The sequence below is a fragment of the Salvia hispanica genome, chromosome 1 (assembly GCF_023119035.1).
Source record: "Salvia hispanica cultivar TCC Black 2014 chromosome 1, UniMelb_Shisp_WGS_1.0, whole genome shotgun sequence".
Classification (NCBI taxonomy): Eukaryota; Viridiplantae; Streptophyta; class Magnoliopsida; order Lamiales; family Lamiaceae; genus Salvia; species Salvia hispanica.
The window spans coordinates 12,992,268-13,007,620 of NC_062965.1; the positions used below are offsets into that span (position 1 = coordinate 12,992,268).

General features: G+C 44.6%; 1 protein-coding gene and 1 long non-coding RNA gene across 2 annotated transcripts; one reads left to right on the forward strand and one right to left on the reverse strand.

Annotated features, from left to right (window-relative positions):
• The first annotated feature begins 4,116 nt into the window (after window positions 1-4,116).
• On the forward strand, window positions 4,117-5,307 carry LOC125187492 (high mobility group nucleosome-binding domain-containing protein 5-like). Its single transcript, XM_048084092.1, has 2 exons — window positions 4,117-4,898; window positions 4,947-5,307. Exons 1-2 carry the CDS (start codon window positions 4,117-4,119, stop codon window positions 5,305-5,307), a joined length of 1,143 nt encoding a protein of 380 aa, XP_047940049.1.
• Window positions 5,308-7,767: 2,460 nt separating this feature from the next.
• LOC125206862 lies at window positions 7,768-9,619 on the reverse strand. The gene is made up of 2 exons (XR_007173918.1): window positions 8,224-9,619; window positions 7,768-8,119 (listed from the first exon to the last, which is right to left on the reverse strand). It is a non-coding gene; the product is annotated as an uncharacterized LOC125206862 (long non-coding RNA).
• Window positions 9,620-15,353: the final 5,734 nt, after the last annotated feature.

Here is a 15,353-nt window from a genome sequence, read left to right on the forward strand (position 1 = left end):
GTATCGCTGTGAAGCATTTAAGGCATGATGTATTTGAAGAGGGCCAAGACGTGGGGGTATATGCCCTAGTCATGCTTGGCTACTTCAATAAACTTCACTTGTCGGGGGGGAAAGTTGACCCAGAAACCCAACAGATAATGATCCTTGATGGGCTTCCAGATAGCTTTAATGAAGTCAGAAATGAAATTTTGTTTAGCGACAAAAAGTTTTCGTTTTTAGAGCTTTATAACAAGCTTGTGATTGCTCAAACAAAGATGAAAAGAAGGGGTGGACTTTTGAGATGACCATGTTCAAGTCAGAAGAGTTTATTTTTGCTTTTATGTTTACATTGTTGAATTTTAAGAGTTTTTGATATTGTTTGGTTTTGATATCATATGGATTATTGATATGGAATTTTATTCCTAGTTTATCAATTATGTTTTTGGACAATCAATTCATTTTATAATGCTTTCATTATTAGATAAATGAAGTTTTGATCATCCAATTATTTATAACATCAAATGTAACATGGTTAATATCAAAATTGTTTATTTGTGATTAAAATTGTTGATTCAATTATTGATTTCTTTAATCCTTAAGTCCTTTTGAACCATTATTTTGTTGATGAGTCAATAAAACATTAATGTTCGACATGGATTCAATACAAAATAAAATGATCTCATGATCGCGTTTGTTCAAATAAAGGTGTAAGAAAAATAATCACAATAATTGATTACAAGACAAGTAAATTAAATTCAACTAGAAACAAGATAAGTATTTGTTATAAATACTAGAAGTTCTTGTATAGTAAATATAGTATGCACATTAAATTTGTTTTAATGTTCCAAGCCTAGAGTTGACTATTTGATTAGTTATTGTTTTATTTAATTTGTTGTGAAAGTGATAATTAAAATAGTGGGAGCTTTTTATTAATGAATAATTAAATTCTAAGTGTTTAATAAGAGCGTCATGGCTCGTTTTATTAAACTAGAGTGAATTTAACTCCAGACACTGTTTAAATTGTTTTAATAGCCTTAAAGAATATTGAGACTGTTGTTTTTTCTACTTTTAAAAGTGGGAGCTAAATTTTGTCTCATAGAATATTCATAAATGAAATTAAGGTAATGTTTGATAGAGTTAAAAGGGTTCACACCCTAGAATGAAAGAAGTGATGAATTGCACACTTTCTAAGACTCTAATAACATTAAAAGACATTTCCAAGTTAGCTATTAAAATTAGAATTGCTTTTGGATTTCCAAAGAAAGGATTTACTACTTATCACAACGTATATGGAGATTCTTTCGAGACTTGCCTGGGGCACCTGGATGTTGTTTTGGAGAGATGCAGGAAGAAGAACCTGGTGCTGAACTATGAGAAATGCCACTTTATGGTCAAGGAAGGGATAGTACTGGGACATGTTGTATCTGAGAGGGGCATCGAGGTAGATCAAGCAAAAGTGGAGGTGATCTCTAAGCTTCCACACCCAACGAATCAAAAGGAAATTCGAGGATTCTTGGGGCATGCAGGGTTCTACCGAAGGTTCATTAAGGACTTCGCAAAAATCGCCCAGCCCCTGACAAGACTTCTCCAGAATGATGTGGAGTTTGAGTTTGATGATAAGTGTAAAAAAGCCTTCCAGCTACTCAAGGATCGTCTGGTCACAGCTCCGATAATCCGCTCGCCCAACTGGAATTATTCCTTCGAGGTAATGTGCGACGCAAGTGACTTTTCAATAGGAGCAGTTTTGGGCCAGAGGATCAAAGGAAAAAGTTATGTCATATTTTATGCCTCAAAGACTCTCAACCAAGCCCAGAAGAACTATGACACCACCGAGAAGGAGATGTTGGTTGTGGTGTACTCATTTAAAAAATTCCGACCATATCTATTGGGGTCGAGGGAAATAGTGTTCACTGACCATGCAGCCATTAAATATCTCCTAGCCAAGAAGGAATCTAAGCCAAGGTTAATCCGATGGGTGCTGCTATTGCAAGAGTTCAACTGGGAAGTCAGAGATAAGAGAGGGACCGAGAATAGAGTGGCTGACCACTTAAGCAGAATTACCCAAGGAGAAGATGAGGAAGCCGTACCCGATGCTTTTCCAGAGGAGCATTTGTATTACTTAGGGGTATTCACTAGACCAATCAGATGGGTAGCAGTGTTAGCATTAACTGGGCCCGAGGAGTCGGAGAAACGGAAAGGCAAACCAAATGACGAGCCCTGGTTCGCGGACCTGGCGAATTATTTAGTTACTGGAGAACTACCTGCCGCACAAGAAATCATTAGGGCCCAGAGGATGAAAATTAAAAGTGAATCCAAGTACTACTTTTGGGATGACGCATACCTCTGAAAGATGGGTTCAGGTCAAGTGATAAGAAGGTGTATTCCAGAGTGGGAGCAAAGAGACGTGCTAAACCATTGCCATGCACTAGCGTGTGGTGACCACTTCGGCCCAAGGAAAATGGCAAGGAAAGTTCTAGATAGCGGTTTCTACTGGCCTTCGCTGAATAGGGATGCTTATGAGTTCTTCCAGAATTGCAATAGGTGCCAACTGACTGGAGGGATTTCTATGAGAGATGAGATGACACAGACTCCAATAATAGTCTGCGAGATCTTTGATGTTTGGGGCATGGACTTCATGGGCCCATTCCCATCTTCATATGGAAATACGTATATATTGGTTGCTGTGGATTACGTGTCCAAATGGATAGAGGCCAAGGCTACAAGTTCAAGCGACACGAAGAAAGTTTCAAAGTTTCTAAAGGCCAATATATTCAACCGATATGGCGTGCCCTGAGCAATCATCTCAGACCAAGGGACTCACTTCTGTAATAGGACGATTGAAGCACTGATGAGAAAATATGGAGTCCACCATCGGTTATCAACTCCGTATCATCCCCAGTCAAATGGGCAGGCTGAAATCTCAAATCGAGAAATCAAGGGCATCCTAGAGAAGACGGTGAATACCTCGAGGAAGGATTGGAGCAAGCGTCTAGATGATGCTCTCTGGGCCTATAGAACCGCTTATAAGACACCTATAGGAATGTCACCCTACAGATTGGTATTTGGAAAAATGTGCCACCTGCCCGTGGAGATAGAGCACAAAGCGTATTAGCAGTCAAGGAAATGAATATGAAGGCTCATGCCTGTGAGGAAGAGAGGAAGATGCAACTGCAGGAGCTAGAGGAATTGAGGCTGGAGTCAAATGATTCAGCCATGTGGTATAAGGAGAGGACCAAACTCTGGCACGACAAAAACCTATGGGTTAAGGAGCTGCAAGTCGGACAGAAAGTACTCCTGTTTTAGTCGAAGCTCAAGCTCATGCTTGGAAAGCTGAAGTCCAAGTGGATAGGGCCTTACACAATCGTTGGCATTCGAGCGCATGGAGCAGTAGAAATTCAGGGAGTCAATGCTAACTCTATTCCTTTCCTTGTTAATGGTCATAGAGTGAAGGTGTTTAGGGATAGCTCGAATTTGTGTGAAGTGGAAGAAATTCCACTCCACACAACTTCCACTATTTCCTAGTAAGCTATGTTTAAATATTCTTCGGAAATTACTGGGTCAGATAGGGTAAAATTTTAAATCAGCTGACTGGACCAGTTAGTTCCTAAGAATATTTAAACATTTAGATGTAAATAACTTGAATAAGTTTTTTTTTTGAAAATACAAAAAAATATATATAGTTCAAAAATTCAAAAAGTTTTTTGAAATTTTGAGCATCTGAGGAAATGTGCAAAATTTGAATAGCTTATCTCTTTGACCCAGACGTTCAGCAAATTTCGTTTTTTTTACTAAGTGTTTAAGATTACCCGGTCAGAGGGAAGTGAGAAAAATCAGGGGGAAGTTTGAAATTTGAAATTCAAAAAGCTGGCGAGGCGTACGGTTGCTTGCGTCAGAGACGCGACCGTTCGCCTGCAACCAATCATGATATTCTTTTTTATTTTTCTTTTCTTTTCCTTTTATTTCTTTTCTTTTATTTTCCTTTTATTTTCTTTTTCCTAAAATAACTTCCCTAAAAAATTAATTAACTTCCCTCACCTAAAATAATTTCCTCACAACTCCAAATTCACAAACTTTTTTTTCTCTCTCTGCAGTTCCGAAAACTACCACCACTGCCGTAAACCACCACCGTAAACAAAGATGCAGAGAAATCCGTCGGCGCGCTCAGCCCGCGGGAAAAACCCACCGAAAGAAAGGACCAAAAACACGGCAACGGAGGCGACGAGTTCGACCCCCGCGGCCGAGAAACCACCATCACCGCCGCCAGAAAAAGATCCTGCACCCGTACCACCCGAAGTTCCACCACAGCCAATGACGACCGAAGTTCAACCACAACCGGAAATCTGCCAAGACAACCCTGCCGCCGAAATTATACTCACCGAGGCGGAATCCGACGACGAAGATCTAGACGAAGAGGAGGTCATTAAGGAATTCATGAAGAAATATGGAAAAAACCCGAAGGCGGGCAAGTTTTTCGCCAAGATGTCGGAGGCATGCCGGAAACAAGAAGAGGTAATTCCTGCCCTAACCCCACTTACAATCCCACCAAGCCCCCAAACCTTAATCGAAACAACCACTGCACAAGCCTTACCCACACACCCAGAAAACCCTCAAATTTTACCCGAAACCCTAACCCAAGAAACGAACCCCCCAAACACTATTCTTCAAACAGAAACTGAACCCCTAGCCGAGTCCTCTGTAAATAAAGAAGAAACTGGAGAGGAGGAGGGTGATATGATGGATACTGAGGAATCTGACAGAGAGGAGGAGGGTGAACGAGTTGAGCAAGTGGAAATATTGGATGAAGAGGCCACTGGGTTAGGGGACGAGGGAGAAAGGAGAGAGGGTATAGATAGTGGGGAGGATGTTGAAGCGAGGGAGAACAATGAAGGAAAAACAGGAGATGTAGATGAGACAGAAGGGTAGGATGTGGAGAAGGTTGTAGATGGTGAGAAGGGTAGTGAGGGTAGGGAAGGTGAAGAAGGAGAGACAGTTGGTGATGAAAAGGTAGGTAAAGAAGGTGAAGTGGTTGATGATGAAGAGGGTGAGAATGTCAATGAGAGGATTGCTGAGAAGGAAGCTGAGGAAGAGGAGGAGATTTATGAGGAGGTTGCTGAGAAGGAAGTGGAAAGAAACGGTAATGGAAAAGATGCCGAGAAAGAAAGTGAGGAGATAGAAACTGACATCGTCTTGGTAGACGATACAACTACTGATGACCAAGGGACTCCGACAGATGAGAGGTTGACGAGGAGGCAGTCCCGTCGGAATAGGAAGCAAGAGGATAAGGCAGAGGCAGGCAGGGCCAAGCGCCTGAGGCTGGAGGACATATAGGAAACAGAGGATGATATCCCCCTGGTCCAGGAAACTCTGCCAGCCGAGAAGGAGATTTCTCCGGAGGCCCTGGAGACGAGGTATGAGGCGGAAAGGAAAAGGAAGGGGAAGCATACAGCTAAGCCCCAAAAGAAGAAATCTCGCCCCGCGAACACCACTGTGGTGATTAGCGAGCCGGAGGCGATTCGTGTGCCATTTGCCCATCCGACTGAAGAAGAGGAGACTGAGACACCAGTCGTGGAGGAGAGCAACAATGGAGGTCCTTGTGACCAAAAGATTGTTGGAAACGATGGTCCAGTTTGAGGACCCAAAGTTGCAGAAGGCATGTGATGGCCGCGCCACGAATGGGAAGTCGGCGAAATCCGGAAAGAAGTTGTGCCTCTCGGACCTGAGGGATCTGGGAGTAGAGAAGAAGTTCATCTACTACTTCAAAAGCATCGGGTTTGAGTGGTTTCTTCACAGCGAAGAGGAGGTACCGGTGGCTCTGGCGAAGGAGTTCTTCACATCCTTCAAATTCAAACAATCTACAGATCTCGATGCAGACACAATCTCCTTCAGGCTGTTGAATGAGGAGATGGAGATGAGTATCAGGGAGTGGTCATTAAGAATGGGGCTACTCACACCCGAGGAGGAGGAAGAAGGGACCTGGAACGAGAGGGAGATTGGCGCACCAAAAAATACAGCGGGCTTCGATGCTGAGGAGGCCTGGAGGATGATTTCCCACAAGAAGGTGGCCAAGTTCAAGACAAGCACATCGAAGGGGGTACATATTACTGATCCAGTGCTCCGCCTGACACAAGTATACATTGGGTACAATCTCCTGGGTCAAGTAGGTGCAACTCTCACTACTCCAGAGCTGTATTTCATGTGGTGTATGTTGAACAATGTGAAGGTCCACCTCGGGTATTGGACTGCCTATGCATGCCAGAGAGTTAGAACTCACTCCGACCGCCATCTCTACACGTGCAATTTGCTGGGAGCATACCTCCAGAGGAATGCCATCAGAAAGGAAGAAGAAGGACAGTGAGACCACCACCAGTGTACCAGTGAAGAAGGATACCCCTAGGCCAGGGGAACAGGAGGCCAAGAAAGATGATGAACCCAAACCAAGCCAGAAGAAAGTGAAGACGGTGCCCAAGAAGTCTGGTCCCATGGGGGACCAGAGCCAGAATTGAACCCCCTCTCCATAACCAAGTAATTTTAAATTTCAGATTTTTCTATGTCTTTTTATGTTTTAGTTCTTTTTACAAAGCATGCCCGTTTATATGTGTTTGTGAATATTTGTGTTATCCTTATGTATATATGTGTTATCTTCTCTCACTTAGCCCGATGCTCGGTCTAAGTGTGAGAAGTTTGTTTTTATATAGCATGCTTTGGTGTCTGTTAAATTGTGTATCTTCTCCCACTTAGCCCGATGCTCGGTCTAAGTGTGAGAAGTTTGTTTTTATATAATATGTGTTTTGTGAGTTTGTCAAGTGTCGCACTAACTTAGCCCTGTTTTCCACTTCACCGAAAATGCTTGGGGACAAGCATGGTGAAGTGGGAGGGGGGAGGGAGTTAGTGCAAGTTAGTGTCAAGCATGTGAGTCTGTTTGCTAGGTCTAGGAGTTAGTAGTAATTCGTTTAGTAGGAAATTTTGTGTTTATGCATAACTGGTAAATAGAAAGCAAAAGGCCCTTAGTGAGAGTAATTGAAGAGAGAATGCATGTCAACTTTGATGCCCTTTTCCTTAATAAATCAAAATTGGTTTGGATGAAGTAAGGACGATAGAATATGTTGGGGTTTGTATACTAAAAGATACTTCGAGCGTATATGCCTTTGTACAGTCAGCTTGTGCATGTATACGAGAAACGCCACGTCCACTTGTTTACCTATTTATGAGAATAAATAATATAATATAATGGTTTTTTATTGAAATATAATAAACAAGTCTAAGGCTTTCTACTAAGAAGGTCAAGTAGGGAAATTCGTTGAATCTCCTCATGAGTTTTCCAGTAGGGGACTTCGCCAGATCTAGTAAGAAGAAAAACGTATTCACAACCTAGATAGGCTTTGGCTACCTATTGGTACGGTTGCGGTGTTTGTGATAATTCTCTCTTACCTAAGAAGAGATTAGTAACACCGGTGTGGTAAAGCACTGAAAGGATCTAATCCGAAATGTATTCTTTATTGCTATCTACTGAAAGAATATATTTTAGAAAGTTTAGTATTTTCTAGTCTATGATATTAATATCAATATTGTTTATTCAATCAAACGCCACTTTGACTTATCAATGTGAGAGTTTGTAATAACCGCTCGTTTGTTTTCGTTCGGCTTATTTTGTAAGGGTTCACCAACATGGAATTGTGTCACTCTCTTGTTGCGTCATATTAAATAAGAACTCGTTACCTTGTGTTGCTTAAGGGCCGTTAAAAAAAATAATAATAATAATAATCAATGAATGAATAAATAGAGTTGGGATGAACTAAAACTACTCCATTACTATTTACGAGCCATAACTAACGAGAAAGAAGATGAAGAGTTCGTTTTCTAGCTAAGAAAATGCAACTACTATCAAACACACTCTAGCTTACATAGTGAAACACATGGGAAGTAAGAATTTAAGAAAAAGGAAATGGGAATGCTAGTACACAAATTTACAAGTATGGGCTAAAAGGCTAAGAGCTAAGGTCGACTCTTTTACTACACGTTGGGCCTCTTCTTTTCCGAGCCCAAGCCGCACATCACCGCGACCCCACCCGGTCAGCCGGTGAGCCAAGGCAGCGAGCCTACCTCCCGGGACAGTTGGGTGGCAGCCAAGTGTCTCTTTCTCCTGCAAAAGACAAACAAGTATATTAGATGCAAGGGGAACAAGAGGGAAATTGAGGAGTACTAAAGCAGCCAACAGATTTCACATAAGGAAGATGACAATAATACCTTTGTTAGAGTAGACCAAAAGACTTGCCAAAGGAAGCAAAGTCAGCTTGAACTCCCCTGCTCCCAACAGCCCTGCATTCCTCTCGCTGTACCTGCAAGGAGGTCAAACAAAGTGTATTAATGCAAGAGTACTTATGCTAGACACAACACCAAGCTAAATTAAATAAAAGGGGTGGTGGAGAATCAACAAAAAGGATTGTGGCAGCAATATACCCTTAGTATACCATCAAAATGTCAGTTAAAGTTGCTGCAAAAGATCAAGGAGGGGGGGGATATACTGCTGGATAGAGACAAGAGTTTCAGCAGCCTCATTTAAGGCTTACAAGTACACAATCAGCCTATAAAAATCCTCCCCACACCACGTTCGAACTCCCTCCCACACTTCTCATAATAATCAGCAAAGTTTAGAGAGAGTAGAAAGCTTGGTGCCTTAGGAGCCGATCTCAAGCAGTAACAAGGGCAGCCTCACTACATCAAGAGGTAATCACCTCCACACCCCAACACCTTATCTTGCATCATGTTTAGATCAAACACCACATAATATAAGGACTTAGGGGCACAAGTATAACCACATTAAGTTCAGCTTCATAACAAATAATGCAAGCAAACCATAGTCTGTTTCATAGACCAAGAATAATAGCAAATCATAACTATCTCCCTACAGCATTCACACATAGTAGTTCATGAACTCAGCCCAACAATTAAATGAGCTCTATCCGAAGAGAAAATCAACAACATTTTATCATAGCTCCTGCCCAAACTCAAACTAGATAGACCAAGCTTAGACTAAAAAAAAAAAAAGAGGGGGGAAGAAGAACTTAGCTTCAAGGCCGACCGGTGGCGGCGGCGCTGGTCTGCACAGCAAGCCGAACGGCGTCAGCTTCAGCCGTAGATGGCAGTGACGGCGCTTAGATGCCGTGAAAGGATGAGAGGCAACAGCGGCGATCCGCGATGGCGGTGATGGAGGATTCGTCGGAAAAAGGCCAGGAGAACGCCGGAAGCAGGGAGGAAGAGAGGCGACGCCTCTTTCCTGTTGGCGACCCCGCCGGTGAAGGATGAAACGACGATGGAACGGGAGGGCGCGATGGAGATGCCGAGGGCTCCGCCGCGACTCAAATTGAGAGCGCCTCACGGAGCCGCGACGACAGCTCCGCCTCGCTGAGTTCACGGCCGGCGTCGACGCCGGTTTCGGAAGGCGGTGGAGACGAAGCGAGAGTTTTTGAGATGAGGCTAGGGTTTTGAAATTGGGGATTTTGTTCTAAGATGAGTTTGAGACCGAGGGTTGTGAGGGAGGGGCATCAAAATCTCCGGCGACGCAAGAGAAGCGCCGACCGGAGCTCCTAGCGACGGGCGACGAGGAGGCGCCGCCTCCTTCTCCTGCTTAGGGTGTCGGTCGAGAGAGTGAAGAAATGAGGGAGAAAGAGAGAGAGGCCGATGGATAGGGTAGGGAGTAATTGGGCCAATTTCTTCTTAATTAATTTGGTATTGGGCCTTAGACCTCGAGCCTAATTTTTAGTATGTTTAAATAAATGGCATGACCTCGGAGGTAGCACCCTCTAGTTAAGTGAATAATTTTACTAATTTAATTAAATCTACTGATTTAATTAATATTCAAAAATTCTAGGACTCTTCTAGAAAATTTAAAGGAAGAATAAAATGATCATCGCACTTAGGATGCATTCATGTCTAAGCTTAATGGATATCTCAAAAGTCTAATTAAGTATCTTTTTACTTTCCTAAAGGGACGTCTTCGAACGTCATCTAAGACCAAGTTAAGGAAATTCCGGAAGGAGCTTTAGCTTTTGAGGTGGGCATCCTTTCGAAATGTGATTTTAGTATGAAAATGTGAAATCCTTGTTTAAATATGTTGTCATGCCATGTTTTGTTTTATGATTACCTATCTGCTTGGCTATGCCAATTCAAGTTAAATCGAATTCGGGTCCCAGTAGGGCCGCAAACCCTACTCGGACTAGTGTACACATAAGGGGACCGTGAGCTAACAAAAGGGGTTGGCCGGTCCAGTGACCGTCGTGGAATGTGGCCACATTCCCGGTTCACACAATGATCAGATATGGTATATCTATGTTACGTGATTGCGCAATCAAAATTCTTATGAAAGGAAAAGTATTTAGAGACTCGGGCCTTTTAAATAAAAACCCCGTGATCTCTCAACTGTGGCTTGACAATTAAAATCAAAACTGTTTTTGGCAATGTGCTCACTGAGTATATCAAATACTCAGCCCTGCATGTTTCTTTTTAAATGTGCAGGTTGAACGTGGACGGGCAGGCGATGGTGTTGGGCATGAATCCTCGAATAAGTCAATAGGTAGCCCAGGGTAGTATGTCTCCATACATACTGCCTTGTCTTGGACGTTTCCGCTGTAATAGGATTCTATGTTAGAAGGATTGTGAACCTAGACCGCACTCTGACTTTATGTTGTCCCATTTCACTTTCACCTGCGAGACTTTTGTCCTAGGCTTCTTCTTTTAAATCATGTTTATTTTTCATCCCTTGATTCTAAGGTGCTATTGAATCACGTTTAGATGCAGTCACTATCATTAGGAAGTTTGTGGTCGTGACAGAGTGGTATCAGAGCACCGTTCTTTCGCTCTGGACCCAAGAACCTTCTTTCAAGCCTTAGTCTAGAATGATAGCACTAGGCTAGAACATGACTTAAATGGAAAGTTAAAGGACCCAACACCTCGACTCGTCACGTTCAACCGCAGCAATGAGGTAAGAAAGAAGTTCTTACCAGAAAATTTTCAGTTATTTATGAAAGGACTTGATAAAAGGGAAAATGATTTCTTTTAAAGATATTTCAAAAATATTCAAGGATTTCAAGGAAAAGCATGTAAATTCCATTTTTCTACGAACCAGAGAATTTCAAGTTTAAAATGTTAAGCATAAGGATGTCTTACAAATGCTAAAGTATTATTAGTTATGCATGCCTGATTATGTGAAGTATGATGATAGATCGAGGAAGTTTTTAGAAAGTTACGAAATGACTAATGCATGCAAACCTAGAACGCCTAAGGAGGTACATTAGGCTAGAGTATCTATGAACGAATAGTCGTGAATGACGACTCTTACACCGCTTCCAAGAGCGATGAAATCAACGGAAAGATGCAAGATAGGGCGAACCCCTAACTTGTCTTGAAAATAGAACTTTAAATGCGAACTACGGCGTACTGTATTACGACCTTTACGTTTAAAAAGAGGAAGAACGTCCAAAATTATGAGGGCCCACGAGTCACTCAAAACGAATGCTAATACGATCTACCCTATCGGAGAAAAACCCTAATAGGTTATCGATACGACGGCTAGTACTATATATATTTCACTATGCATATTACTTCTATACCTTATTCTCTCTTTTCGCGTTTTGAGAGCCCATTCTTTCGTACAGATGGCACGACAGCGCTACACCCATCGTAGGCCGCTCCGAGCTGGCGCGGATTCCGAGGCAGTGGTTCGCTATTTCCGGTCCTACCGCCGCTGCCATGGGGATACGCTGGCGGAGTTCGTGGCACACTACGCGAAGTTATGGGAGGAGGCCAACTGTCATGGGGTGAAGCCCTACGAGGGTATCATGAGGCTCGTCGGTTTGTTTCCTGAGGAGTGGCAGAGTTGGATGACGGCCACTGCCGAGTTGTACACGTCGTCCCCGCCTCCCACGTATGAGCCTATTGGGGATATGCCCGGTTTCCTGAGCGCGGTCTCAGCAGGGTGCTTCCACTTCGGTGATGGGCCCCCACCAGAGACGCAGGCGCCCGGGAGCGAGGGATTCCGCAGGTTGCCACCCTTGGCCCTCATGCGGGGTGCAGGCGGAGTATTCGAGGAGGGGCAGTCGTCTCGAGCTCCCGCCCGCGAGAGGGGCCGAGTAGAGGTTACGCCCGACTCGAGTGATGAGACCGGGTCTATGGGGAGCAGCGCGGCGGATGAGGATGACGACGAGAACTCAGAGGAGGAGGGCGTAGACGACGATGAGGTCAGTGAGGAGGACTCCGAGGGAGAGGACTCGGATGAGGAGCCCGAGGAGGTTTTGGAGTGGGGCGAGATGCAGGAGGATGGTTCCGCTGAGGAGGAGCCACAGATTGGCGGCCTCGCTGATTTGGAGTTGGAGTTCATTCCCCCACCACCAGCCGGACCACCACCAGAGATACCTCCACCCCCAGTGGAGCCCCACCCGGAGACACTACGGTTGTCCCACCAACCGATAGATTTGACTTCTTTCAGCGAGCTGTATCATCGCATTTGGCGTATGCGCAGAGAGTTGGCCGCCGGGACCGATATTCCCTTTGCACCAGTGGCAGCCCCGGGGCCATCAGAGCCTGTGGCAGTGCCGGAGCACCCCGAGGAGCCGGTGCCTCCGATCGAGACGTCCCATCAGGGGACTAGTCATGGCGACCCGATGTGGATCAGCAGCGACTCTGAGCAGGACTGATTGGGCAGGCCTCAGGCGTGTTTATCGTAGTAGCTTAGCATCATGTTTTCTCTTTCCATGTATCGAACCTTTTAGGAGCTTTCTTATTTTCCTTATTGCCCTCACATGTATCAGATTTTAAGTCCTCGCTAGAGGCAATTTTTCCCTTAACTTATGACATGTGATGTTTCTTGGCTATGTTATTCGATTTTTGTTATTTTACTCCTTATGTTCAAAAGAATGGTGCATTTAATGAACCTAATGCTTGCGATCATGACATTCGACGAGTATAAATCCATGTTAACCTTGTTATCCTTAGAACAGAATGCCACCAAGGAGACGTGCCGGACGGCCAAGAAGGAATGGCGAGGTGCCACAAAATGTACCACGAGGAAATGGAGCGGGAAGAGGGATGACCCCACCACCTCCTCCGCCGCCTCCACCTCCACAGGAGCGGCGAGTAGAGGAACTTTTTCTGAGACAAAACCCTCCGGTTTTCAATGGTTTAGGGGACCCAGTTGTGGCTGAAAACTGGATACGCGCCATGGAACGTATCTTCAACTTCCTGCACTGCAACGATCAGGAACGCTTGACTTGTGTGACCTTCCAACTGACAGGATCAGCTGATTTCTGGTGGGAGGCACGAAAGAAAATTTTGACCCCGGAACAACTGGCTCAGATGACTTGGGATGAGTTCAAAACTGGAATGTATGACAAGTACATCCCGAAGAGTTACCGTAAGGCTAAGGAAGTGGAATTCTATAATCTGAAACAAGGACGGATGTCCGTTACTGAGTATGACAGAATGTTCTGCGACATGTCTCGCTATGCGCCTGACCAAGTCGATACTGATGAGAAGATGGCTGAGAAGTTTTGTGCCGGTCTGAGGTACGAAATAAAGATGGCCTTGGCAAGCCTTGGAGGGTTGTCGTACCCCGAATCACTGAGTCGAGCCTTGGACATCGAGGCAGCCATGCCCAAAGAGAAGTCAACTGTACTTGTTGCCGCAGCACCACCTCAACAACAGCAAAACTTCCGAGAGAAAAGGAGGTGGGATGGAGATCGTGCTCCAAATGAAATTAAGAGACCACAACTTGCTCTGAAGCCACCGCAGAATGGTGGAAGGCAAACTGCTCCAAATCAGATGATGGAGTACCGACCTAGAGCCCCTCCCTGTGCTAAGTGCTCGAAGAATCATCATGGGGAGTGCAAGGCTGGGACTGATAGGTGCTTCTACTGTGGCAAGGGTGGACATTTCTCCAGAGAATGCCCGGATAGGAACGCTGGAGTCAGAGGGAGACAGAACTATCAAGGGCAGCGTCCACAACTGCGGGCACTTCAAGCTGAGCCGAAAGGAAAAGCGGCCCTACCCCAAGCTCCACAACACCAGCGGCAGTTACGGCAGAGGCTTCCCACTCAGGCCAGAGCTTTTGCACTGAGACAGAGGCAGCCTAAGACGGAGCCAGGGAACCAGGAGCAGGGCAATCTGGCAGGTATGGGAACTCTCCTCAACATACCTATTGCCATTTTGTTTGATACTGGTGCATCACACTCGTTCATATCAGCACCTTGTGTGGATACCTTAGAACTGCCTACTGATGAAGTAAAACATAAGATGAGGGTGTCCTCACCCGTAGGAGGCCTTATAGACATCACACGAACTTGCTCAAACGTAGAATTCACTATGGGAAACCTTAAGTTAGTGGCTCACAATTTGCATGTGATGTTGATGTGGAGCGTCGACATCATATTGGGAATGGATTGGTTAGCCGAAAACTACGCTACCATTCTTTGTAAGGAAAGGCAGATCTCGCTGCAATACCCAGGGAAGGAACCCACAATCTTCCACGGAATCTCCATGAGGCGACGAAAGTCCATAATTTCTGCACTACAAGCAACCACTATGATAAGGAAAGGATACCCTGCATACCTCGTTTACCTGAATGGAGAAGAGAAAGAGGACCGTAAGATTGAAGATGTAGCAGTGGTACGAGAATTCCCAGATGTCTTCCCAGACGCACTACCTGGATTGCCGCCAGACAGGCAATTAGAATTCACAATTGATCTCGAACCAGGATCGGCCCCAGTATCGAAGGCACCATACAGAATGGCGCCTAAAGAGTTAGAAGAACTCAAAATACAGCTACAGGAATTATTAGACCTTGGTTTCATCCGACCTAGTGTGTCACCATGGGGCGCACCAGTGCTCTTCGTGAAGAAGAAGGACGGAACATTGAGAATGTGTATCGACTACCGAGAGTTGAACAAGCTGACGCTCAAGAACAAGTACCCTCTACCGAGGATTGATGACCTTTTTGACCAACTTCGAGGGGCCGGTGTATTCTCAAAAATGGACTTGAGATCAGGCTATCACCAACTGAAGGTCCGACATGACGATGTACCCAAGACAGCATTCCGCACCAGATACGGCCATTACGAATTCACTGTAATGCCTTTCGGGCTCACAAATGCCCCGGCAGTGTTCATGGACTTAATGAACCGCGTGTTCCACCCATACTTGGACAAGTTCGTCCTAGTCTTTATAGATGATGTACTCATCTACTCGAAGAACGAGAAGGAACACGAGGAACATCTGAGAACCACCTTAGAGACGTTGAGAGCCGAGAAGCTCTATGCTAAGTTTAGCAAGTGTGAGTTCTGGCTCAACGAGGTGAATTTCCTCGGACACATAGTAACGGCAGAAGG

Bases quoted from the DNA above. Each gene is read 5' to 3' on its own strand.
- LOC125187492 (XM_048084092.1), top strand. From the start codon at position 4,117: ATGCAGAGAAATCCGTCGGCGCGCTCAGCCCGCGGGAAAAACCCACCG. The intron at 4,899-4,946 runs GTAGGATGTGGA...TAGTGAGGGTAG, and splicing joins GATGTAGATGAGACAGAAGG to GGAAGGTGAAGAAGGAGAGA.